The 25,580-nt window shown below is 41.4% G+C and overlaps 1 protein-coding gene across 5 annotated transcripts in view; it reads right to left on the bottom strand.

The window, feature by feature from the left end:
- Positions 1 to 18,735, bottom strand: part of rapgef4a (Rap guanine nucleotide exchange factor 4a) — a 34,791-nt gene extending 16,056 nt beyond the window's left edge. For 3 of the 5 annotated variants that reach the window (XM_070837584.1, XM_070837585.1, XM_070837586.1), the window contains exons 1-5: positions 18,668 to 18,735; positions 16,107 to 16,249; positions 15,892 to 15,980; positions 14,726 to 14,872; positions 242 to 314 (exon numbers count right to left, since the gene is read on the bottom strand). In XM_070837584.1, coding sequence (XP_070693685.1) covers positions 242 to 314; positions 14,726 to 14,872; positions 15,892 to 15,980; positions 16,107 to 16,249; positions 18,668 to 18,735 — 520 coding nt within the window. Of the gene's footprint in view, positions 1 to 241; positions 315 to 8,853; positions 9,095 to 13,298; positions 13,422 to 14,725; positions 14,873 to 15,891; positions 15,981 to 16,106; positions 16,250 to 18,667 lie in introns of those variants that run through there. The other 2 variants (XM_070837587.1, XM_070837588.1) reach the window with 2 other exon arrangements.
- Between the last annotated feature and the right edge of the window lie 6,845 nt (positions 18,736 to 25,580).

Below are 25,580 nucleotides of genomic sequence, written 5' to 3'. Positions count from 1 at the left end.
ATCCTGCCAAAACACGTGCACCAAAGGCAACATTTGAAGATTTGGGAGCATCTGCATTATTTTACAGTCTTGAAGATTGAAGTTGTCTTGAAGATGAAGTTACAATCAAATGCTTTCAAATCTACCACGGCCTGTACGCTGTTTAGGTTAATACGACTGTGAGAAACTCATGCATAAAATGTGTGACTGCTGGGGCTAAAGCACTCAGAAAACAGATAAACAGTAATTGAGGGCCACTTACGGTCAGCACTACAACCACTTTCCATCACACCATAAGGTGGGGCGAGCAGTCCAGCCATGCACTTCTGATATTTCTACAAAGAAAGTAAAAATACAAGAACAAAGCAGTCAAAGCAGTTAATAGCTGACAAGAAATGGACAATCAATTGTACAGAAATTTGTGATCTAACACCTTATGTGTCAATCATGAGAATCATTGAGACAATAGCAGTGTGAAATTTAACTGAATCAAACTTTGTCCGTGTGTCTCATCACTTTATCAACTTGGGAGGCCGAGGTAATATCCCATGGCCAAATGTGTGTGAGATAGCATGCTGTGAACCAACAGCTGACACTCACAGCACGTACTTTGGATTAATACTGAGATACTGAGAACAGCTCAGGATCACCTGCGGCAGTGGTACTCAGATCCTTTACTTGATTAAAAACGATGTAAAAAATATCAGCAAGATGTATGTGTATGTTAGACTGGGTTACTTTGAGCTAATAAACTGAGTATATGTGACATTAATAGACTGTCAATACTCATACAGCAAGAAGAATTTCACTGTTGTGGAGTCCAGTAGTTCCCAACGTGGGAGTGAAATATTACATATACTGTACATATACTTTTAAAAAATGTTGAGCCTCACACAGATGAAGTCCATCTGACTTGTTTAAAGAGGAAATCACTCTTTTGCAAAACTATCTATCTAGTGGACCAATTCCAAAGGTTTTTATATCTACCAGTCATTTCAAACCCAAAATTGAGTAAGTGCACTTAGTTACTTTCCATTTCTGATCACCATAAAATACACCCAGTGACATATTCATGGACAAGCAGACAACAGTGATACTCATCCATCATCTAAATTAAAATATCCTTGGAGGGGTCTCTGTTGCATGTTATTTCCCTGATTTCCTCTGACATTTTCTGTCTCTGTCTGTCATTAATATGCCCCCACCCCTCCGAAAAACGAACCCCTCTGACATCATTTGTCTCCAGGGTGTGACGACAAAGAACATAGATGATGAGCATTTGGGCTGATTGTTGATATTTAGTCTTCATTAGTCCTAATACGCAAATGTCAGAAGGATTCAGTGAGTGATGATCACAAAGAGGGTAGCATGCAAAAATTTGTGATTTCACCTCATTTATTAAAAAACACAACATCGCAGGTGTTGCGCCAAGTCCTCTTTTTCCTTTACTTCCTTTCTTTTTTCCTGTTATGCACTTGTTAGATTACATATTCAAATAGGTCATGAAGTACTTAACCTTTTAATGCTGTGCAAGATGCAAAGAGCCACAAAGCAAATAGAGCATGACAACACAACTGTACATGCCTTATACCATCACTGTTCCCCCTTCAGCATCAAACATGTTATGTAATGAACATCATACTGCACTCTCGTGTATGTTTGTTCATGACACTGGAGGTCAATCCAACCACTGCCAACGAGCCATCAGAAAATACAAAGATCATGGGTCGAGGTAAAACACAAACCTTTACGTTATAGATTAGAGCTAAAAGACTATTACTGCTGTTGATGCTGTAATCTGCAGGTCACTACTCACTGCTTTTGGAATTACATATTGCTCATAACACCACATTTTAGATTATTTTCTTGTTTTAGTCTTAAGGATAACATGCACAGCAAAAGCTGTGCAACATTCAATTCCTAGAGGAATATAAATTGAATGTTGTACAGCTTTTGCACTCATGAATACCTTAGAAAGCCATTAGGTACCTGTAGGTATGCTGTCAAACCTTTTAAAGTAAGCTAAAAAAAAACTACTGTAGTTCTATAGTAACCGTACCGTGTTTTAATGATAAATTCTGCATCTTAAAGAATACACACTTTATCCCATAAAAGCATCCCCTCCAGTATCACTCTAATATGAGCTGAATCCAAACTCAGTTTTTAATCACTTTGTCAAGTAGGCTGATGTTTGTATTTTTTAGTTTTCTTTGTAGAAGACAAAACTGATTATGCGCCAAAGCAACTATGTTCTGAGTCAATGAAAAGCTGATTGAGGACCACTTAGTGATCGGCCAGTTCTCTCTACCTTCCTATCTTCTGGTCAGCAAAGGCTGAGCGAAAGCTACAACTACAGAGCCGTTTGTTCCTGGATGGTAATGCACTGTCAGAGGTCATGTTTTAAATTCAATTCTACCCCCTGAAGTCGGCTAATCACTTTAGGGCGCACAGCTTCTCCCCTCAATTAAGAAGTCTGCTTAGAAATGACTCAGTGACCTCAGTTTTTGAAAGCATTTCCACACATCTGCTTCGAAATGAGTATTGACTTGCTGCTTAAGAAGGTACTTAAAGATATAGATTAATGAAGCACAAGTCTCAGATTATGAAAATGTGTCTTTTGTGGAGGGGATTTTGTACACATGCAAACAACAGATTTAATTTAAAAAGTTAATCAAAACAATCGAACTGAAGCCTTCAGAGTCACTTCATCGTTGTTGACAATTAATGGATTTAGGATTAGGGAGGAGCACTTTAACTGAGCCTAACATGAACAAATGACCTCAGCCCCTCTGAGCCAATAAAGCCGCACTCCCTGAGGGGTTGTATCCAGTATGCAGGGTGGGGGTGTTGTTTTAGAGGAGGATTAGGACCATTGTCAGGTGTGTAAAAAGCACTCTTTTTCTATTTTGTTAGTAATGTAACTGACGACACACATTTGTTTCCATCAAGAGCTTTTTTTTTTTTACAACCTCCAGCTTGCCATTAAGACTTTTCAGGTTTATTTTTCAATTTGTCTGTGTATTATTTTATCTAATCTAATCTAAATAATCATAAGATTAATCAATAATAACAATAATCATTAGTCCTGCTCTCATCTGTCCTTGTTTCCTTGGTTTGTGCTCTGTGAAGCAAAAAGTAACTGTTTTTTGACAGTTTCTAGTAAGATAAAGTTTATTATTATCATTTTTAACTGTTTATAACTATAGGAGATAATTCTTGTAAAGTTAATTTAAGTTAAATCATTAAATCATTTCACTCATCAACGAGACAGGTAAAAACTTCAAATATCCTGGAACTGTGACAAAATGTTGCAATAAATACATGAAATACATATCTGACTTCCCAACTTAAAGATTTATGAGCCTTGTTTGTGAAGAAATCCACAACTAAATGTGCTTGATGTGCTTAATGTTAGAACGCATATTCAGATATTTATTACAACACTTCATGTCACAATAAAACAACCACTTGGTGTAATCAGTGCTGCTACTTCCCTGCAGTCTGTCATTTTAATACCGACAGAGATGTCCTTATCAGCTGTTATCTCCAGCAGTAGAGGGAAAACAGGCTTTTTAAGATCTCTAAGTTGTTACGATGCACCATATTTACTGACAAATGGACAGTCAATAGTCATGAGGTACAAACAGGCTCCACCGGGACTCACTGGCGTTTCAATTTGTATAAACCTTTAAGCGTATTCAACCGGGTCAAATAATCTCTCACATTTCAACATCAAGACAGCAAACACAAAGGTTTAGTCAGACAGCTTATGGCGTCTGATTCCACGCTGTCTCTTATGAATCATTTGGTTATTTTATTTAACGGATTTCATCACATTAACAGAGATTATTGTCTGCTGCTTCAAGCGGATTTACTCTGAGTGGTTGAGAGGCGTCACAACCACCTCCACAATAAAAACGACGTTGTTTAAAGTGATATGATCAGACAGGTAAGCAGACATGTGGGAGTCTAAATCCCATCACATCTATGACTCTAGGAATAAAAACTAACTTCCAAAGGGCCTCTTTGACAAATTTCAACATGACATGAACTAACAGACAACAGAAACGTGGTTTTATCAACATATAGCTCCCAAGTTGGAAATGGGTTTAGGTCTTTGCCAGCTCAAACAATATAGCAGACAGTAACACAACAACATTAAACATAAAGAATATCTTGAAATGATCACAAACACCAACTAAAGAATTATGTTAAATGAGATCAACTATTACCAAGTGAACAAACTCTCTCTCAGGTTGTCATGTCATATTTAAGGGGTTTCATAAGTGTATTCATTTTTCAGAGCAGATTCACTTCAGTGTGACGCTACAGATAATAGAACAAAACCTTTATCCTACCAGAGTTATGTGTCTCCATGTTTTAACATATTTGGATTCAGCTTTTTCTAGCTAATTAATGTGATTTGTGGTTATTCGGCTGTCAACACAAAAGCTGTTTTGTAGTTTGTGGACCGTAGGATGATTAAGAAGAAGAATCATTTTTCAATAGTTCAGATCAGGAGTTTCACCGTGCAGGAGGTCTTTATGAATACAACTTGATAATGTTAGTGTGGACAGTGTGGATCATTGTCACATCTTAAAATTAAAAAATAGCTAGTGTGGATGTGGCCTCTGTGTTACTAAAGCTAAGTGGTTTCCTGAATGATAGGACTGTATTGTCTAACTAGAAAGTGCAATTTCTGGAGAAATTGCAGTGTGAATGCTGTCTGCTGCCGCCGCCATGCCGCTCCGCCACTGTCACGCTGAGATGCTGCTCTAATTTTGCGCTGCTCCTTTCATGCAGCTCTGCTGCCACCTGGTGGCTCAAACGTCAGTAATATGCTGCTGCTCCTCTCGTGCTCCCTTACTGATGGTACTGTTTTCATTGAGATGACACACCTCTGAAAATGTAGGTTTTACTTTTATCAGAGTGATAAAGTAACTACAGAGCTCTATGTTCTGAATGTGTGATCTCCATATCAGTTATCACGTCAGCAATTACTTAATTAACAGTCTAAAACACACACAGTTTGTGTTAATCTGTTTAAAAACTGAGCACACGGTGAGGAGACACTTTTACCGTGAGAACGCTGGAATGTCCGACTGTCCCTGAACGCCCCTCGTCGGAGCTTGAGCTGAGCTCCGTCTTAGAGAGATTAAGGCACCTTTGAAAATGTAGGTTTTACTCAAAACGGTCCATGTCACAGCCATAAAGTGCAGACCAGTGGACATAAGAGAGTCTCCTGAACACGTAGATGTAAGCTAAGGTCTCTATCTTGTGAAATGAGCGCTTGATAGCAGGTAAGAGAAGTGTTTCTCTCTCCCTCCCTCCTCTGTCATTTTAATATGGCAGTCAATGAGCCGTTTGGTCGGTGCTCCCGTCCCTCCGAGGCTCGTGGACGCACTGCGTGCATTTCTGTGTGTTGTGAGCCACATGACTGCGTGTCCAAAGACTTAAACTACATTTTGAGTCATAAACTGTGACTGTGGGTGAAACGGTTCGGACAAAGCAGCAAGTTAAAGACAAAAGCTTCATGTGATTTTTCCGCTCCTCCACGCTCTAGCGATGACGTCACCGCTCTAGTGCGGCCACATACACGCTATATGTGCGTATGTGCGTGTGTATGTGCTGAAAGAGGGAGAGATGATGAACGTTTTACAGCTTCAATGGAGTTTCTAGCTAAAAGTATGAAGGAGCTGTGAGGGCTAGAAGTCGGGTGAAGAAATTTCAGATTTGGAAGCTACTTTCCATTCATTCCTATGGGGAAATTTTGACAGTTAATATTGAATATCATGGAAACTGTACATGTCAGAGATGTGAAAAGCCATTGCCCTTGATTCCCGATTGAGCTGCACGTCAATGCTTTCAGCATTCACACCAACAAGGACCATGACGTCGCCCGGTATGGCGCAGCTGGGGCCCCATCCTGGAGCCACGCCCGGGGTTGGGGCTCTCATGCGAGCACCTGGTGGCCGGGTCTTTGCCCACGGGGCCCAGCCGGGCCCAGCCCGAAAGGACGACGTGGGTCCGACCTCCTGTGGGCCCACCACCCACAGAGGGAGCCGTAGGGGTCAGGTGCTATGTGGAATGGGCGGCAGTCGAGGCGGAGTGCCCCGACGACCCAGGCCTCGGAAACAGCCTCTAGCTGTAGGGACATGGAATGTCACCTCGCTGGGGGGGAAGGAGCCGGAGCTTGTGCGGGAGGTTGAGAGGTACCGGCTAGATATAGTCAGGCTCACCTCCACTCACAGCTTGGGCTCTGGAACCCAGCTCCTCGAGAGGGGCTGGATTCTCCATTTCTCTGGTGTTGCCCGAGGTGTACAGCGGCGGGCTGGTGTGGGCTTGCTTATAGCCCCACAACTCAGCCGCCATGTGTTGGAGTTTACCCCGGTGAACGAGAGGGCCTTCAGGTCGGGGACAGGTCTCTTACTGTGGTTTCGGCCTAACAGCAGTACAGAGTACAGAGCGCCGACTGGGGACTCCATTGTTCTACTGGGGGACTTCAACGCTCACATGGGCAGCGACAGTGAGACCTGGAGGGGCGTGATTGGGAGGAACGGCCTCCCCGATCTGAACGACCTGAACGGTGTTCTGTTGTTGGACTTCTGTGCTAGTCACAGATTGTCCATAACGAACACCATGTTCGAACACAAGGGCGTCCATCAGTGCACGTGGCACCAGGACGTCCTAGGCCGGAGGTCGATGATCGACTTCGTTGTCGTGTCATCTGACCTCCGTCTGTGTGTTTTGGACACTTGGGTGAAGAGAGGGGCTGAGCTGTCAACTGATCATCACCTGGTGGTGAGTTGGATCCGCTCGCAGGGGAGGAAGCCGGAGAGTTTATTCCAGGGTACTGGAGAGGAGGATAGGGCCGATAGTCGAACCTCGGATTCAGGAGGAACAATGCGGGTTCCGTCCCGGTCGCGGAACACTGGACCAGCTCCACACTCTCCATCGGGTGCTCGAGGGTTCATGGGAGTTCGCCCAACCAGTCCACATGTGCTTTGTGGACTTGGAGAAGGCATTCGACCGTGTCCCTCGTGGCATCTTGTGGGGGGTGCTTCAGGAGTATGGGGTCCGGGGTCCTTTGTTAAGGGCTGTCCGGTCCCTGTACAACCGGAGTAGGAGTCTGGTTCGTATTGCCGGCAGTAAGTCAGACCTGTTCCCAGTGCATGTTGGACTCCGGATGAGCTGGAGGAGGTGACTGGGGCCGGGGAAGTCTGGGCATCTCTTATAAAAATGCTGCCCCCGCGACCCGACTCCGGATAAGCGGCTGAAGATGGATGGATGGAAGGACTGTACTGTATGAAAATTTTCTGATCACCATATCATAAATATGTCAGCTTTATTTCAAAGAACTCAATTTTTCATCCTTCAGTTTGTTGTGGCTCTTGAAACAGAACCCACAAACAGCAGCTTGACTAATGTGCCAGCCGGACATGTGAATCATAGCTCCGGCAAATTATGCAGATTCATAATAATTGTAATCAGTAACGAGTTCATCCAGAATTGACCCACAATGTGAAAGTGAATTGATTTAAACTGCTGATTAGGGTTTTATGAAGCGCAACCTCCAACTCTAGCCCACACAGTCTTGTGTGTTTAACTTTTTATCAAACATCCAGATTTTTCAAACTGCTGTTGCTCGTTTTAAATTATGTCTCAACCAGAAACATTTCATGCCCATACACTGCCATACCACTGCTAGCCATGTGATCAAAAAGAACCAGGAGCATGTGGAAAAATACCCTGAATAGCCCATGGTTACTGTAGTGATAGTAGAAAAACACCAATGTTTGCAAACAGTGAACCCATTTGGCTTTATATTCATGGGTCACATGAACAACATCCATAATCGGATAATTAGAGTTTTTGATAATAATTTCAAATATGTAAAAAAGAAATCAGATTCTATATGTTTAAAGAGATATTTTCTGAAACATAAAACGTTCACACAGTTTGGATAAATATATTTGATGTACTTGATCAGTGGGTGTATTAAGAGTATGATCCTGCATTCATCACCACATGGCTTCCTTCTGATCCTTACATAAAAAGGGGGGGTTAGAAATGTCTACGATAATAGATGTACCATTCAGTTTGCCCCCAGTGCAACTCGGTCAACTGTTGAGCTTATTTGCTCACATACACTGACTTCAGTGTTCACAGCAGCAGGAGGGTTCTTACATATCCTGTAGCCCTGTCCTCTACTAATAATGTGACATTTTCTTATGTATGTAAAGACTGTCACTGAAAATGTAGTCCATATCTCGATCTCATGCACATGGCTGCTGTGGGTTTAAGAGTCAACATACAACTCTAGCCTCATTATAACAACATATCAGTAAAGATATCCACCAAGTCATCTCAGTGCATTCTCAGTTCAAGCTCCACCTCTGTCTTTCATGCTTGACCACGTTATTGCATTGTGAGCATCAATGTGCATGATTGCACTGCTGTATTTTGAATAATTCACCCCACATTACATAATCCACATCGTGCAAACTGTTCTCAAAGCATTCGCTGATTATTCTAGACTCTTACAGGGGCACTGCAGGCCACTTGGGGAAACAATGGGAGGAAAACCTTCCAAGATATTGGAAAACTTCCACTTTGTCAGATTTCCTCCCAAACAGAAACAGTTAGAATAAATATTCTAAATGTTCACACTTTTAGTAGGAATGAAAAACACAGTTTTACTTCTGACATTTAGATTGCAAATTCTGAATTTCTAAACAGTTCTGCAAGATCAGCAAAAACAATTTTGCACAAATGACTGATTAAATCCAACATTTTTCACTTCCCCCATATATTACACATGTGTTTCTCATGCAGCAAATGCACTGGATTGTCAAAAAGTTTGGCAAAGGTTACCTAAAGATGCTACCAGTGTCTCATGCAGCCTATTATTGTTGTTAATGGCTGGAAGGTCCTCCACGCCCTCTTAATCCAGGAGTTAACAGACACTCCAAGCATGTAAATCCCAGAGCGGCACACTAGTCATGGGTCATATCCAACATGGTCCAACATGGTCAGCAGCTCTGTCTGCGCAGCCTTCACACCACTCCGAGAGGCAGAGAGAGCAGACTGTGTCGGCCCAGCAGAGTGCCAGTCAGCTGCCGACTTCTCCTGAGCAGCAGTTGCTAGGTGATTACTCAACTCTGGTGACTGAGCACATGGTAGAGCATGCTCTCTCTCCCCCTCTCTCTCTCTCCCTCTCTCTCTGTCTCTCTCTCTCTCACCCCCTCTCTCTCTCCTTCTCTCTCCCTCTCTCTCCCTCTTACTCTCTCTCTCTCTCTCTCTCTCTCTCTCTCAGACATAAACCGTAGCTAATCCACACACATAATATAGACTCACAGGATATGATGAGATCAATAATCACAAATTTGATAAAATATATCCATAGTAAAAATGCTGCTTTCATCATCTTTTAACTCTTCAGGGAGTCGTTTTCCTTCGTGGCAGAATTAAGTTTCCAGCGTGAATTTTTTCACTGACTCCAACCCCAAAATGTACAGACAGTACCATCCTGGCTGTTCCTGTCACTGAGCTCCTTCCTCTCAAGGACGGAGACCAGATGGCGTCTTATCTTTGACCTTGTTACTTATCAAAGCCACAAAACAGCTGCATTGAACTCTCTAAGCATTTTACAACTGAGATATTAATCAAATGATCAAGAGATTCTAATATATATATATTAAACTAAGCGTTGTCTAATACAAATCTGGCAGTCGCACATGATTGCCCCACGTGAGGGTAACAGTGACATATTCATGTCCTGTTATATTTCTGGCAAATTAAACACTTCATGTTATGGCATCATTTTATTTAGCGTCCATGATGATGTTTAAATTGGAATATCTTATCAGACAGGTTTGAATTGGATTGAAGAAATATTAGCTAGTGTGGAGGAACTGAAACCATTCTTTCAAAAGTAAAGGTATGTGAACATTTCTAGACAACAAAAATAATTACACACAATCATAAGTCTTACAAACAGCTTCACGGCTCATTTCAATGCTAGCAACTTGTGATTAAAGGTTATAACACTGAATTTAATCATGGAAAATAGTGAGTGATGGTTCATAAAATGCTCATTGTTTGAATGAATACATTTGACAGGAATTGCAGATTTTGAGGCGAGAGAAGGTGGTGATATAGGTGGTGAATGAATCCTATGAAGAAACAGCGAGATGAGGCTGGAACAAAGAGCGAGCAGGTGTAGATGTGTGTCACTGAACAACCATGTCAAATTCATTTCTCTGCCACTCCCCACTGACAGAGCAGACCAAATCCTGACCAAAACCATGTGATGAGAAATAATGTTTTTTGCGGTTTGACATTGGTCATCCTGAATTTGATGGCATAAGTGCTTGTACTGAACAGGCACATATTAGAAAATGTACTTTGGACATCATTATGATGTTCTGAGGCAAGCGGAGACGCTGGAGAGAAAACATTTTCCGTTTTCCGTCTTTTCTCTCCCATGTCAATAACAAACTCGATTTGAAATTTGAAATTGATTTACTTTTATTTTTTCGGTTTAAATTCATTTTAGTCAACTACTCCATGATGTGGTTCAACTTGAAGATACGGGTTCAGCCAAGCAAAGAGACAAATATATTTGACACATGTGCAAATGCATAATCAATCTGATGATAATGGAAAAAGAAAGCTGATTTTAGTTCAGCAGTGTTTGTGTCTACTGGACACGTTAGTCTGCACAAAAGAAAGGTTACTCATAACTTTCATCCCCGATCTTTCTCAGTCACCTAATTCATCAAAATCTGACTACTTTGTTAAATAAATCCTATAAAGGCTGTAGAAGCAAAGAAGCAAGGAATGAACTGATAATAATAATAATCTGCAAGACCAAAGTTGCAGTTCTCATGAGTTCATGAGTTTTCATGTTTTATTTTACAAGTAGGAGTTCAGACTCTGGGCTTTTGATGATGTAACGACTCTGTGAGCTGAGATAAGGGAATATAACAGTAATGTTTTGATTTAATCTTCCTGCTCTTCCCGTGCACATATCCGCTGAACACTTGGAGGGACTCCGGCCCTGGATGTGGCATACTACTTGGACGCGGAACCACCAGAGGATCCATGTGGCCTCGTTTTTCCAACCCCCCTCCACCCAATCCTCAGACACCAGAGGGAACGCTGCGTCCCTGCCACTTCCTGTTCATCAGCTTTCTCCACTGGCTGCCCACCAGGCTTCTTCTATGGGCTGATGATAGTGACACACCAATCCACCACCCCACCCACTCTCTCTGCTCAGCACCCAACAGATACGCCTCAAGCCTAGACATTCATGCAAAACACATAGAACCGAAAGCATCTGTAAGGACACGTGTTTGTAAAACTCTTCTCCAATGATGAGTAATTTGTCACATTTAATCCAAAAATGTCAAAGCTTCTTAAAAACGAAAGCAGGTCCGTCCAGGCCACATGCAGGCTGACGTGACTGTATGAGAGCTGCCTTACAACCCTAAAAACAAAAATCACCATTGTGTTGTTTCAATCACAGAGCCCATCGGAAGCAGGAAACAAAGGGAAGAGCAAATTGATGATCAGGCCATCTGAGCTTCGGTCAGCGTGTCCATGTGTGCTGAGCTCGGCTCATGTCTGCTCTCTTAAACAAACAGCACACAGCGGCTCTTTCCCAGCGATTATAGCAGTCAGCAGCGCGAGAGACATAAAATGTCAGAGCTGCATGCATGAGCGGTAACCATATACATTCATACATGCAATGAGCATGCCATGTGTACTTATCATGCACCACAGACACGTACAAGAGAGACTGAGAAAATGGGGGGAAAAAGGTACGAATGTTGTAAACAAGCATGAGCTCTCACTATGGCATTGACATACACATGTCCTCACGTGTACTGAACAAAAAGATTTTAAGAGAACATATACACTGAATAATTGCCATGATCAGACGTGAATTAATAAGATTAACCACTGGTTCATTAGAGCAATGATGTGCTCACTCTGGCATACTTTTGTAAGAGGACAGAATTGTGTGGGAGGAGGAGGAGGAGGAGGAGGAGGAGGAGGAAGAGGAGGAGGAGGAGGAGGAGGAGGAGGAGGAGGAGGAGGTGTGTAACTTTGTTTCAGGGCTTCCTCTTTAGCTTCAAACAGAGTAGGTGGTATATTTCACTTAACATCACTCCTTTGCTTTGTCATATCTTAAATCAGCTGGAATTAATCACCCTGGTTTCCAGGGCCGTAAGCAATAAGAGTACTGATCTCAGTATTAAGGTTTTTTGTGCACCACAAAATGTATTTCAGCTTTAATAAAGCCTGTGTGAAGTTGCTGAACTTAATTTATATAAATAACCAGGAAGACGCCCAGGAGAGTGGAAGACATTTTGACGCCACAGTACTGGCAGGTAAAGTCTGATGCCACAACTAATAAGATGCTACATAAGCAATTTTTCCGCATTACAGCAACACTGAGAGGAAGAAATGATCACGCAATAATTTGGTGCAACTGTTCTGAAACTGTGTGAACAACAAATAGTAAAACGCTGGAAGCTAGTTTTCTTGATTTTCTGTCAACAAGCTGGTTATGTATTTGAAAAAATAAATGTAGCATAATTAAAACTGATATTAATAGAAAAATAAGTTTATATCTTCACGCGAGTTAATCTGCATTCAAATGCTGCGTTCAAAACACAAAACTGCATTTTTTTCTTTGTCAAGAAGTATTTACATATATAAATATTTACAGGGAGGGGACTCAGCGATGACTCAGTAAACATTCTCCTAATGAGTTTATGGTCTCAAGCAGCCCACAGACCACTGGGTGGCACCACGGTAGCTACAACCACCGCTTCTTTAATACAGTCTGTATCTCATAACCACACACATTAAACTCAGATTTAAACTCAGATAAATGATAAACTTCTGTATATTGAAGGTCAAACATTCAAGTGATGTTAATATAATCAAAACACATGTGTCAGTGAAGGGGTCCTCTAACAGGTGGGTGTGATAACATTCAGACAACCTACTGAAAGATAACACAAGATCAGAAATAATTTACTAAATGCAAGCAACATAATTAAAGTAATGTACAATTAATAAAACTGCAGCTGCACTAGTCTGGGTTTTTATTTCTTCTCTCCATGATCATAGGAATAAAACTGCAACCCTGTCAGACATTTACCAAAGGAAGCAGTCACGTGATATCTGTCACATCACTGTGTGTCTTTACATTACTAAACAACCGCAGTCAGAGAGGTTTAAGGACAAGATACAACAATCTGAGTGCCAGAATCAGAAGACGTCAAATCTGATTTGTAACAAACCTTAGTGGAGAGTTCGTCCCAGGGCAGAGATGAAATGTTTAGCCTAGTACAGTACTAGTACAGGCTGAGTCCAGCAGTAGTTCTTGTTTGTGATCCTCAGCACACATCTAGACAGGGTTAAGTATCCAGTCACTCTGCTGCTGGCCAGTGCACTGACACAGACACACAGAGCCCATAATTTAACAGCCCCTTATGCCCTTCGGTCCCAGAGGAAATGGGCTGTCTCTCTCAGCGAACAAGCCCATTGCAGTGGCTCCGGCAGAGGGGGAGCTGAGAGAGGAGAAGGGCCCCGACACAGCATGAAAACTACCAACTAGAAATGGAGAGATGAGTGGTCCACTGTGACCAGCTTGCTTTGGTTTGTCCATGAACAACATTGTTTCTCTTTCTAGTCACTATCAAACTACACTCCTACAAATGTTTACAATGTGCTGAATTTCCTCTGTGTCCTGACACAGCAAGATATAGTTCTATTATATCAAGTTATGTTCTGTGAATAGTTGGTGTATGTTATACTTATGTTGGACGGTTTAGCGCATCCAATAAACACATCAGTGAACGCACACAACCAGGAGGACTGTGTTTCTGCACAGAACTGCACTCCCATCTAGTGGTCAACATGTGTAAACCTTCAAAGCCCTGATGAGACCAGTATTTTGGGGAATGCTTGCACACAAATTCAGGAGAAGACGGTTACAGTATAAAAAGTGGACAGCGCATGTTATGAATGCAGGGGGCAGTAATAAATTCACAGGCCAACCTCCGCTAATACACAAGACACTTTGCCCATTCGCCACCTACGCTTTGGCTCTTTAGCTCAATTCGTCACCGCTTCCACATCCAACAAGAACAATTTAAGACAAGTGGCAGTTCCCTGCTTTAAAGCTGCCTCCTCAGTAAGTCAGAAATGAATGGATAAATAGACAGAGATACATGCAGGAATCTGCTTTAAATCTGTATTAATGACTTTAACAATGTAAAAAGAGTCATGTTTTTAATTTGAATTTGTAAAAATAGTAATGTTTTCCCTGTTATTGTGGTGGATTCTAGAGACTCCTGTTTCATTGCATACTGATAATTTGGCTGAATTTTGTTTTCTTAATCACCTGAACTGAACTGAACTGAATTCAGATTGATGATTCAGATGTCTGTGATCAGGCTAGTTAAATGCATTGTTGGCATTTTTGTTTTGTTTTTTTGTGGAAATGTGTATTCTTCATGTAATGTTTCTGATCTTAGTCGCCTGACTAAAAGGAAACCAAGTCGGACTGAAGAAAATGACAAAAACACATATGTTTAGCCTATTTTTCAGATTCCTTGATACAAGCACCAACCTTGAGTTCATCTCGGAGACATGTCACAAACTGTGGCTGGAGAATTTCTGTGGGCTGATAACAAGTACAGAAAGAGCAGAGAGAGGTACTCACCTCCCACAGGGACCTGAATTCCCTCTGCTCAATGCGTAGGAGCTCACTGAATTCCCGTGTGACAATGGTGGCATGCCGGGGGGTGTTATCCAGGATGGACTCCCCAAATGCTGTGCCTGTTCCCAGTGTGCATATAGTAACAGCATCCTATAACAGAAACAGGGGTGTTCACATTGGTCATTCGTCCACACAGATAAAACATCCAGTTATACAAGAACCCTGTGAAATGCTAATGTAATATCTTTATCGGGCTTTTGTGTGAGGCACTTGAGGACCAGTGCTCTGCACTGATCAGATCACTCTCAAAGGTTAGAAGCAATCACCTGAACACTTGTGGTGGATAGATGGATACACTCCAATCTGCAAAGAAATTACTCCAATCAGCACCCAGACAAACTGACTGAGGTGCATGAAGCTGCAGTATTAAAAACTATCAACTAATGTCCCCTAATATAATAAGAAAATGCCCCAGGGCCTGAGGACACAGAGTGTAATATACTGTGCAGATTTAAAGCCACTTGAGGCATGACCTGACATGTCAATTTTACAGCCCACACACCAAACAGGGATCAGGTTGGATGTGAATTATTTTGTGTGTATGATGAATTTCAAAATCATTCAAACCAAAAAGATTCACAAATGTGTGCAAATTTGGGAACAAACGTAGTAAAAGAAAAAGCACACCAAACTATCATTTAATTAAATCTGAGACATATCAAGTGGTATGATACTAATATTAATACTAACACTAACACTAACACTACAACTACTATCAATAATAATAATAAACTTTATTTATATAGCACCTTTTAAAACACAGTTACAAAGTGCTTTACAGTAGAAACCAAAACGAATTAAAACCATAAAAATACACTCATATCAAACATAAAGGGGGTTACAGAAAAATAATTAGATAATGAAAAAGAAATTAAAACAAATAAAATCAAGTAAAAAAGCTCAAGGTCAGAGGGGGCTTGAATGAGGACACTGACCCATCAGCATTTTCTCCTCAGGCCGGTCAATCCAGATCCTCTGGGCCATAACATAATGTCAGAAGTACGCTAGAAAGTGGTACTCTCACCTGTCCCATTTGTTTGAGCCTTTTAAAATGTTTTTCAGCTGAAACTGGAATATCATACAATGCTTAGAAAACATATCAGTCATACCTGATAGCTTGACGTCTCTGAAACTTTGACATCCAGTGAACCAGAGAGGACGGCGTACCAGCTGGTGCCAATGTCTCCCTGGCGATATACTGAAAAACATGGCAAGGTTAAACAAAATCAGCATGTTTTCAAAAAGAAAAACACCCCTCTATATTCTCTATTACAATCTGAAGCCAGACATGCAGTCATGTTTCATAGCATGTACTTTGACCTACAGGTGATGCCTTTCTCCAAGCACTCATAGAATCCACACAGGCAGATCTGTTGTAGCAAGCTGGGCTGGAACCTCTCGAAGGCCTTCACATTCTTTAGACGTGCCAGGATTATGTCAACATCTTCCCCAGAGCGCTCGGCCGGTCTGCAGAAACAAAAAGAAATGGGCAATGCACAGGTAATTGCTAAAATGAATGCGCATGAGGTACATAAATAGGCTGCGGAGTTTGAGTCAGCCAGAGCAGCACAAGTACATCTTGGCCTGGATTCTGGAAACATCTGAAGCTCTGCAGGAGGGACGTGACACCAATTTATCCCAGAGGAACACTGTCTTCGGGTTTCATGTTAAAATGCGACCTAAATCATAATTTGAACTTACAGTTGTCCTGGACAGGAGGTCACGATTCAGAGCTGCAGTCTGTTTGTTTGTGAAACGTATCTCCTGTAGTCTTTAAGCTGGGACACTGACCATTTGTTTCAGGTGGATCATACAAAAAGAGACTATTTACATAAGGATAGAACTGCTTAAAGTTTAGAATGAAAGTACTTACAATGTGATTGAGCTAAAGTGTGGCAGAAAGTGCCGATCCCATTCACATGATGAACGGGTGTCAGTGTGTGATTTGTCCCTCTTACTCTTTCTGTTGCCCACATAACGCTGCCCCAAATTTGCACTGAATCTGGAGCCTCTGATATAACATGTGGGTGTTTGTACTGTAGCTTACATCACCTTTAAATCCATATTCATCCTGTAAAGAAGTGAAACCAAACACTATCAATAATTCAGAAAGGGAAACAAATGCTCTTTTCACCGCTGCCACAGTCCTCTGGCTTAATGTAGCTCTGAAAATGATTTATTGTACTATGTCAACCGCTACGTCACAGTAAAATAAAAGTGTTTTCACAGAGCATCAGCTTGCAAGCGAATGGCTTTTTGTTGTGTATTCCCTGGAAACCTTACCTTTTAGCTCACAGTAGTCACAGTGGACAGTATAATCACACCTGAAGTCACATCTAAGGTGTGAGAGCCTCCATGTCTACCCTGCATTATCTCAGCACTGCACACTTAATGACATATGCTACACAGGCTGGAGAGAGCTGTGTGGGAGCCTGAGTTTCAAAGCCAAGGTGTCTACAAAACAACAGCAAAAGGCTCCCAAAAGGTGCTGATTCAGAGTCCAGAGGAGGATAGAGTGTTTTCATCAGGAGGCAGCCTGTTACAGTGTGAACTCTCCAGACAATGATGAACTTAATGTAACAACTGCTTCTCCTTTGCAGTCAGAGAGTGTGAGACTTCAAAGCATAATGAGTGAGATATCATATTTCTGCATCATCCCCAATGCTCCATATCTAACTAACACTTCAATCATTAAACAAGTGACACCAGTGGCTTTTCTGTGCGCACTTATCTTCTGCATCAAATACTGCGAAGAAGTTCTTAGATGTCACCTGACTTGCTTTTCATTGCAAAACTAACAACGGGGCAATGAGGTGAGGCATACATCCCACAGGTATATGCTAGGAAAAGGTGAGTCACAAAAGAAGTATTTGATTTGAGGGGCACAGGTGGCTTCTACGCCAAACCAGAGGATATTACTGTGTAAACACACTGCGTCACTTTGCTGTTTTTAGCTGATGCACTTTGGACCCTGTCCTTCTCTCTCTCCTGTTTATGTGCACCTAAGGGCTCCGTTTACACCTGAGCCGTGTCCAGCGTCCCTGCCTGTTTGACACTCAGTGACCACGTCCACTTTCCACTATTCTGAGTCTGATTGTGTGAAGTCAAAGGGTAAAACACATGCACTGCGCAGTGCAATCACAACTAGCAAGAGAGAGACGTGGACATTGCAGTTGTGCAACACTGCCCTCGTCAGTGGTGATGCAAAATTGTGATTCATAGATATTTGATCAAATTTAGCTTGTTTGTCACTGTGGACTCAATTTTTATAGCTTCCAGCATCTCAGCATCAGGTCTCTTTTTTTTGGATCACTTTATAAAGCACTCCCTTGCAGATTCCTAATGATTTCATACATCCTCTGACAGGTGTGCATGCAGCACTTTCACCTACTGATGCCGCACAGGTGTTATGCAGTGATTTAGTCTAAAGCTGAATTCTCTAATGGACACTTTTAGGTGTAAGTCATCACAGCATTTTTGTGAAACAGTTGTGAGGCATATTCAGGGGACAAAGGCGTGATAGATAAATAAATAATACACACCATATTAAAAGCATGTCTGAAGTTAGACGCCTTGTTGCTTTGACTTCCAAGGTTTCACTGCCCAGAGCTACATTTTGCAAGAAGTAATATTTGAAGCCCTTGGCAAACAGTCTAAATGGATGTGCTGATATGATCCCAGTGAACGTACACATGGCGCTCTCCAGGATATCCTAATCCAACCCCTCAACTCTAAACTATAGATCAGTGGTTTGATTTGGCTGTGAAACACAACGCCCAAGCTCTGATGGAAAAATCTAACTCGCGTTCATACACCGACCATCGCCGCTCGCACACTGGCCTAAAATGAGTTGGTGAACGCAGCAGCATGATCTGAATGGATTACCTCTTATCCAGACAAATAATCCACTCGGCAGATTCCGACGAATGCGAAGAAGTGTGCGCTGCTACCATCTTGTGCTGCTGCTGCTGCTGATGATGATGATGATGCCGCCGCCGCTGCTGCTGCTGCTGCTGTTGATGATGATGCTGCGGTGGAGAGAGCTGAACAGACAGCAGCCCTTCATCTGCCTTCACTCATCCACTGCTGACAGTCGATACTGTCCCTGCTGCTGCTGTCACTGCTTACCTGACCAGGAAATACACTACAGCGCAGGAGCTCACACAGGAGAGATGCTGCTGCAGTAAAAGTATTGGTGCTTTGTGACTCACTTTGCAAAAGCTGATGAATAAGGCAGTCGTTTTCAGCAGATGTGTGGCAACGACTGCCAACATATTCTACAATACACACTAAGTTACCAGCTTTTAAGTACATATAGTTAGAACTAATGCAGCAATGAATCCTTCATTAAAGTTATGATGTTCAGGTTTTGTTGAAACTGTTTCAGACTGGTGATTGTTTTAGTTCATGGTCATATTGGAGGGTGTGGTTGGTGCTGTTGAGCTGTATTGTGCTCCACACTGGGAGGTGTTTCAAATATTTTGTCCACCCTAGTTACATCAGAGAAGCTGGACTTGTCTCTGAAAAAAAACACATGGTAGTATAATCCACTAAAATACAACAAACCTCCACGAAGGTAGGTTTTACTGCAGGGCTGATGTATTATTTTCAGCTATCTTTACCGTATAAACACACAGCTGAGTGTAAATCGAATTGTTTTAAGACTTGTTGAATAGCAGTATGAATTAAAAGTTATTTGCGAGTTAAAATGTCCCACCCTGATGTAAAATCGTTACTTAAAACAACATATGACATTCCTCTCAGAGTTCCTCTCAGAAGTGTGAAATGTAGCCCACATCGAGCAGCCACTCACACCAAAGACCCTCTTTACTCTGCTTTTGTCAAAACCATCTCAGTCTCACAGCTCACTGCTAAACTGAATTTAATTTCATAATATTACAGTCAGTCTCTAATTTATTGGAACTCATTTCCAACCAAATAAACTCAATTTCAAAGTAAGCATTTCATATTCAGTTTTACAATGCAATTATTCAAGGTAAACGTTGCAAATTCAAATTATGTGATTCAAACTTAGGTTTTTTGGGCAGCACGGCGGTGCAGCAGTTAGCACTATAGCCTCACAGCACAAGTTCCAGGTTCGAGTTGGCTGGTTTGCAGGTTTTGGGGTCTTGCTGTGAGGAGTTTGCATGTCTGTCTGTATGTGTTGTACCCCGCCTCTCGCCCAATGTCAGCTGGGATCGCTCCCCACGACCTTTAAGGAGAAGCAGTATTTAGGTTTTCAATGCAATTATTCAAGTTAAGCAATTCAAATTTAAATAGAAACGATTCAGATTGTGTTTCTAGTGGCACATATTTCTGCCCACACTTGTGACTGTTGGAGAAATAGTATGTTGCCATGTGCGAGACTGCACACACAGGCCATGAAATTGGCAGCTGTCAGCAGGTGGAGGACATGTGTACATGTGCTTTGAATGAAGTGGCCAGTCAGCACAATCAGTGACTTCTTTACAACAGGATATTAACATAGGGCAGGCCGAGGGCATGGGGAGCCTATAGAATAATACCTACATTATCATCATGAGCATGTCTCATCAGGAACATACAGGGACTCAAGAAAACGGCTTAAACTCCCTGCATAAATCTATGTCTAATTAAATGGCTGCTTGTATAACTGACTGAAACTGCCGTCTGCAGCACTTTGTATAGGGACTGACGGCTTGTCTTCTACCAAAGTGGGAACATTTCCATAATGACCCTGAGAAAATGATGCTTTGTAAGAGGCCACATAATCAAAGGGTCATTGGTCTCTCTCAGTTACCTTGGCAACAAACTGCGACAGAGACAGAAGCAACGAGAGTGGTGCAGCTCCACAATGTCTTCTGTGCTGACGAAACTGTGAGGAAAACTGTTTGCGTGCTTCTTTCATTACTCTTTTTTTTCACCTTTTTTTGTCATTGTCAATAATTATACACACAACATAAACACATCATAATACTGATAATCAAAATAATAATACAAAACATAAAATTAGACCCCTTGTTTTAAAAAAAAACTGTTTCCTGTATCGTGAGGGACTAGAGGTTGTCTGCAAACCCAAGGATGAACAAAGTTTTTCTTTATTTTGAAAGCTTAATGTGTTCTAAGTACACTGACATGATCAGTTGAAAAGTTTGAATATAGATTATATTTTTCACTGTGGATTCTCTGCCTCTTACCTGATGTTAATTCAAAATATAGGCTAAATTCTGTCCCATGTTAAATGAGCATTATAGATACAAACAAATCATTTAGTGCCCTTATTAATAACTATAGGTCTGTGTAGTGTCAGATCTGTATTTAAAGATAATACTGACAGTGACAGCAGGTGGTAAGGCTCAGATTGTTCCTTTGGGTCTTAAAAAATCAAGCAAATGACTGATAAAATGTTTGCCAGTGATGGTTTGCAGGCTAAATTATTTCTTGGTTATTTGTTGAGGGGTATATTTGGGACAGATATTTAAAATCCTGTACTTCTGTCTACCACAAGATGGCTGCAAAAGGTAAGAAGATGAACATAATAGGGCAGAAAGTGATTCATCTCCCCATTCATATTGACAAAGGAGAATCGTGCTGCCTTGACTTTGGTTTAAAAGATTCGGACTGTAACCAAGGCCTCAGTCTGACACTGAAATGATAATGGTTCTGCACAAACTGTGAGCTTTCCCAGAAATATTTGCAGGTCATTACAGTTCATTTTGATACACTTTGAGTTCCAGTGTTGCAGACATTTTGTACATTTGCACTATCTGCATCATTTGTGTGTCAGTGAAGTTAAGTTAAGATTATTTGTTTTCTTTGTTTTCTTATATGTCTGTTTCTGTGTAAGTACATGACAGCAGTGGGAAAACCTGCAGTTGAATTCCTTGTATGTGTTCACATATTTTGCAAATAAAGCTGTCAAATTACTGTTTCAATAGGCAAGAATGAGTACGGTCACTTACTGAACATGCATATTTTTATCTTTTTTCCCCAGAATGACCAGCATTTACCCTTCCCATCACATAGCCTCCCCCTCTCTTTCTAAGATAAATAGTAGGGATGTAAAGCTGAGCTCAGGCTGGGACATGCACAACACAAAACACACATTCCTGTAGCACTGCATACCACCGACTCACAGCAGCAACAGACCAACACATAACAGTGTCTCAGGATGTCAATATGCACTGCGGTACCAGTCACTGCTGTCTAAGAGAAACCATTAAATCACACACATATGGATGTACACTCCAGTGTTAGATGACAATACACGGGGGTGATCCATATTTCTGTTCATTGAAACTAAATGTGCAAACAATCCTGTGCCCTGAAAAGGTGATATGCTTGCTATTTGCACCAAAAAGCACCCCAAGGACAGTGGTTATATTTAAAGATCTCACTCTTTTCAGTAAGAAGGGAAAAACAGCAGTTGTAGAGGCAGCTTTGTTCTGTTAGTTGTGCCTGAGATTGAACTGAGATTGAGACATTGCCTCAGAGGTTCCACTGAATGTTCTGACCAGATAACTTCACCTGCTCCTGTTTCCATTTGGTTTGTCTAATTCATACGATGTTGTTTTAGGGGTTGCTATAGGGACCACTGGCTTGACTGCGGCGTGCCATGTTACCCCGGGGAGAAAGCCCACTGACTGTGTGTATACGGTTTTTCAGACCCGCGGTTGCTAGGAGATGATCTAGCAAGGTGGAAATGGTAAACACACAGACACATGTGACCCTTATGTGCACACACAGCATAATTTCAGATGCTGATGAGTATTTGGAGACATGTTACTGCTGGAGCGCAGAGCTCTTATGAACTCATGCAATTATAAAACACTGAGATGCAAGATTTGCTTTAGTAGCCTTGAGTCTTAAGAGAAGTACAACTTCCAAAGTCAAAGGAAATTCTGTTTAAACTAGTGCGCTCCATAATTTACAGATTTCTTACTCCCAGTGTTGGAGCATAGATCCCCACCCAGAGCCAAAGGTCAGTGGATTATGATAAAACAAATGAATACAGAACACATCAGAAAGCCACACTAAACAGTGTAAAGAAGCAGACACTTACATAAACTATGTGCATGAGTGGTAATACAAAGCTTTATAAAACTTCAGATATCAGATAACCACGTCTCATGTGGAAGGTGAGGGCAGATAACTCCAAAGGAAATGCCTGAGGACTGGACCTTTTCCAAAGATGTCTCACTGAATTATTTAAAACACTAATTTACAACTTTGATACGGCACGCTGAAGTCGCCTAAAATGAAAGGCCCTATGTTTTTCAGGAGGATTTAATAATGGGGGGGTACAAAAGACAATGCTTTCTAGAAATACAACTCAGTGTTGGGGGTTCAATATTTGATGTTTTTTATAATTAAAAATGTAGATGGGATTACACTTTAGGCAACTGAAGAAAATGGCTATGCTCACAAACATGGCTTCTAAATAGATCACCATCTGCTTAAGCCTCTGCATTCTGGTTCATACTTATCAATAATTACTTCCCTCTTTGCATTTTGTTACATAATTCTCCTCAGGGTTAGTTTAATACATGGTTACTAAAAAGACAAAAGTATACACTGTAAATATATATCTATATATCTATACATATACTGTAAAAATATAATATGACATGTATGTCAAGCTATGAAGGGTTTTATGATAATGGCCTGAAAATGCATTATTAAAACTTAGATTAAAAGGCAATGCTGATTCATCACTTCTTAAAAATATTCAGCTGATATCTGTGTCAGTGGACATCAAAGAAAAAATTTTTGTGGCTGATCTCAATAAAAAAAAACAACATCTTGTGAATCAGGCACATACACATGTAGATACTGACGGAAATGTCCGTCAGAGTTAAAGCATTGCTCTCTGGGGAAGGGACCTTATTTAAATATGACTGGCAAAAAAAATCTAAATGCATAACTATTTGAATTGTTTTTACTCATCTATGCTGAGTGTTTCTTTGCTTTGAGAAATTACTTTAAAAAGACATATAATGAATTAGAATTCGCAAATATAAAATTAGAAATGTCCCGAAACACTTTTCACAGCCAGAGCAGATGTATGCAGAATATAGGATCTGTGCTGATGACCTACTTTAATTGAGGCCAAATTCTGTGTTAATAGATTAACAGGACCTGCTGTGTAATATGAAGGAAAACTGAGTCATAAGACACAGACACAAGACATCTGCTGTGATTTCAGAAGTGACAATATCCCAGATAATTATCTGAGATAACATTAGCGAGGTGTTCATGGTGTTCATGGTGTTAGCAGCAGCCCTGCTCCAGTGAGTTGAGACTCAAAGACACTGATTCACTGAGTCGTGATTCCCAATCTGATGTTTAGGACCACAATCCACTCCAAGGGCTTCCGGGGTAAATCTGATCACAAGGTGATTAAAGAAACATGACAATACAACAACATTAGCTTTTTCTGTTCTTTTTTGTGATGTGTGTATGTTATCCCACCAGTGCCCTCTAAAATCATTCCAATAAAATAGTCTGAGAAGGACAAATCATTCTTTGACTGAATTAGTCTCTATACTCACGTCCACACTAACTTCAGCCTGTGAGGAATCACAGGTCGACATTCTTTCATCTGAGCCTAAAAGGGATCCACTCCCCGAAGCACAATCAGCCTATCATCAGTAACTGCACCGCTGTGCCGAGTCATGGCTCGATTTACCAGTTGGGAGGCCTCAGGGGAAAGATTTGCTGTTGGGCTTCAGTGAACCCCCACCAACACCATCCTCATATGCATTGGATATGTACTCTGTTGCCTCCAAGTGCACACAGAGGATTTGTGGCAGCTTCATTATATCCATAGAGATTAGTCGACACTCTGGCACCTGCAGACATTTTATTCAAAACTTAATTCAGGAATATGTACCATGCAAACACAAGCGGGGAACTCAAGAGCATGAGAGATTTTTTAAAGGTCCCATATTATGCAAAATGCACTTTTTAATGACTTTTCAATATAAATGTGTCTCTGGTGGCCTACAGACCACCAAAGTCACTGAGTAAAGACCATCTTTTCTCTTTTTCTCCAGCCCCATCTTTCAGTAAATGTGTGTGAAAACATGCTGTTTACATTTGGCTGCCCTTATGATGTCATAAGGTGATCTGTTGATCATGTGACCTCCTCCAGCCCTTCACCAGGCCGATTGCCATGCTTGCTATGAGAAAAATAATGTATTTTTTTAAACATTAAACCATGTAAACCTGCTCTAGTTGCACCTCCAAATGCACGTATGAACTTTCATATGTGCAGAATATGGGACCTTTAAAGAAATAGTCCAACACCATCTGGGGCTGAGATGTAAATCTGCAACCCACAAAAACAGCAGATTACGATGTCCATAACACAACTTAAAAGCACTTTTATTGCACCCTTTCTGCCTCGTCCATGCCAACTCTTTTCAAACCCCACACTTCCAGTTTATTAAGCACATTTTTCTGTTTTAAGTCTCAACCCCAAGCCAAGACAACCATGATGACATCATCAGCCCTCACTCCTGCTCCCTTCAAAGCCAAAGACTTGTTTACAGGCTGGGTAGCACTCCTAGTGACAAGTAAACAGAACTTAACAGGTTAAATGGGTCCTATGAGGAAAGGCCCTTTTCCATGTCTACCTTAAGCCTTTTACAGACTTAGTTACAACTCATGCACAGTGTAAATGAGCTGCAGTGTTTGTGTAGTCTAGGTGTGGACTTTTGCCCGTGCAGAGGCCTAGGTGAGCAATAATATACAGTAAGCTCTTTCCCACGCCTTTCTCCCACAACTCCTCGTGTCTCTGTGCTGTGCAGACAGAGGG

This window comes from Pempheris klunzingeri, chromosome 10 (assembly GCF_042242105.1).
Source record: "Pempheris klunzingeri isolate RE-2024b chromosome 10, fPemKlu1.hap1, whole genome shotgun sequence".
In the NCBI taxonomy this organism is placed as follows: Eukaryota; Metazoa; Chordata; class Actinopteri; order Acropomatiformes; family Pempheridae; genus Pempheris; species Pempheris klunzingeri.
Note: the sequence above shows the minus strand (reverse complement) of the source record. Positions and strands in the feature narration are given on the sequence as shown.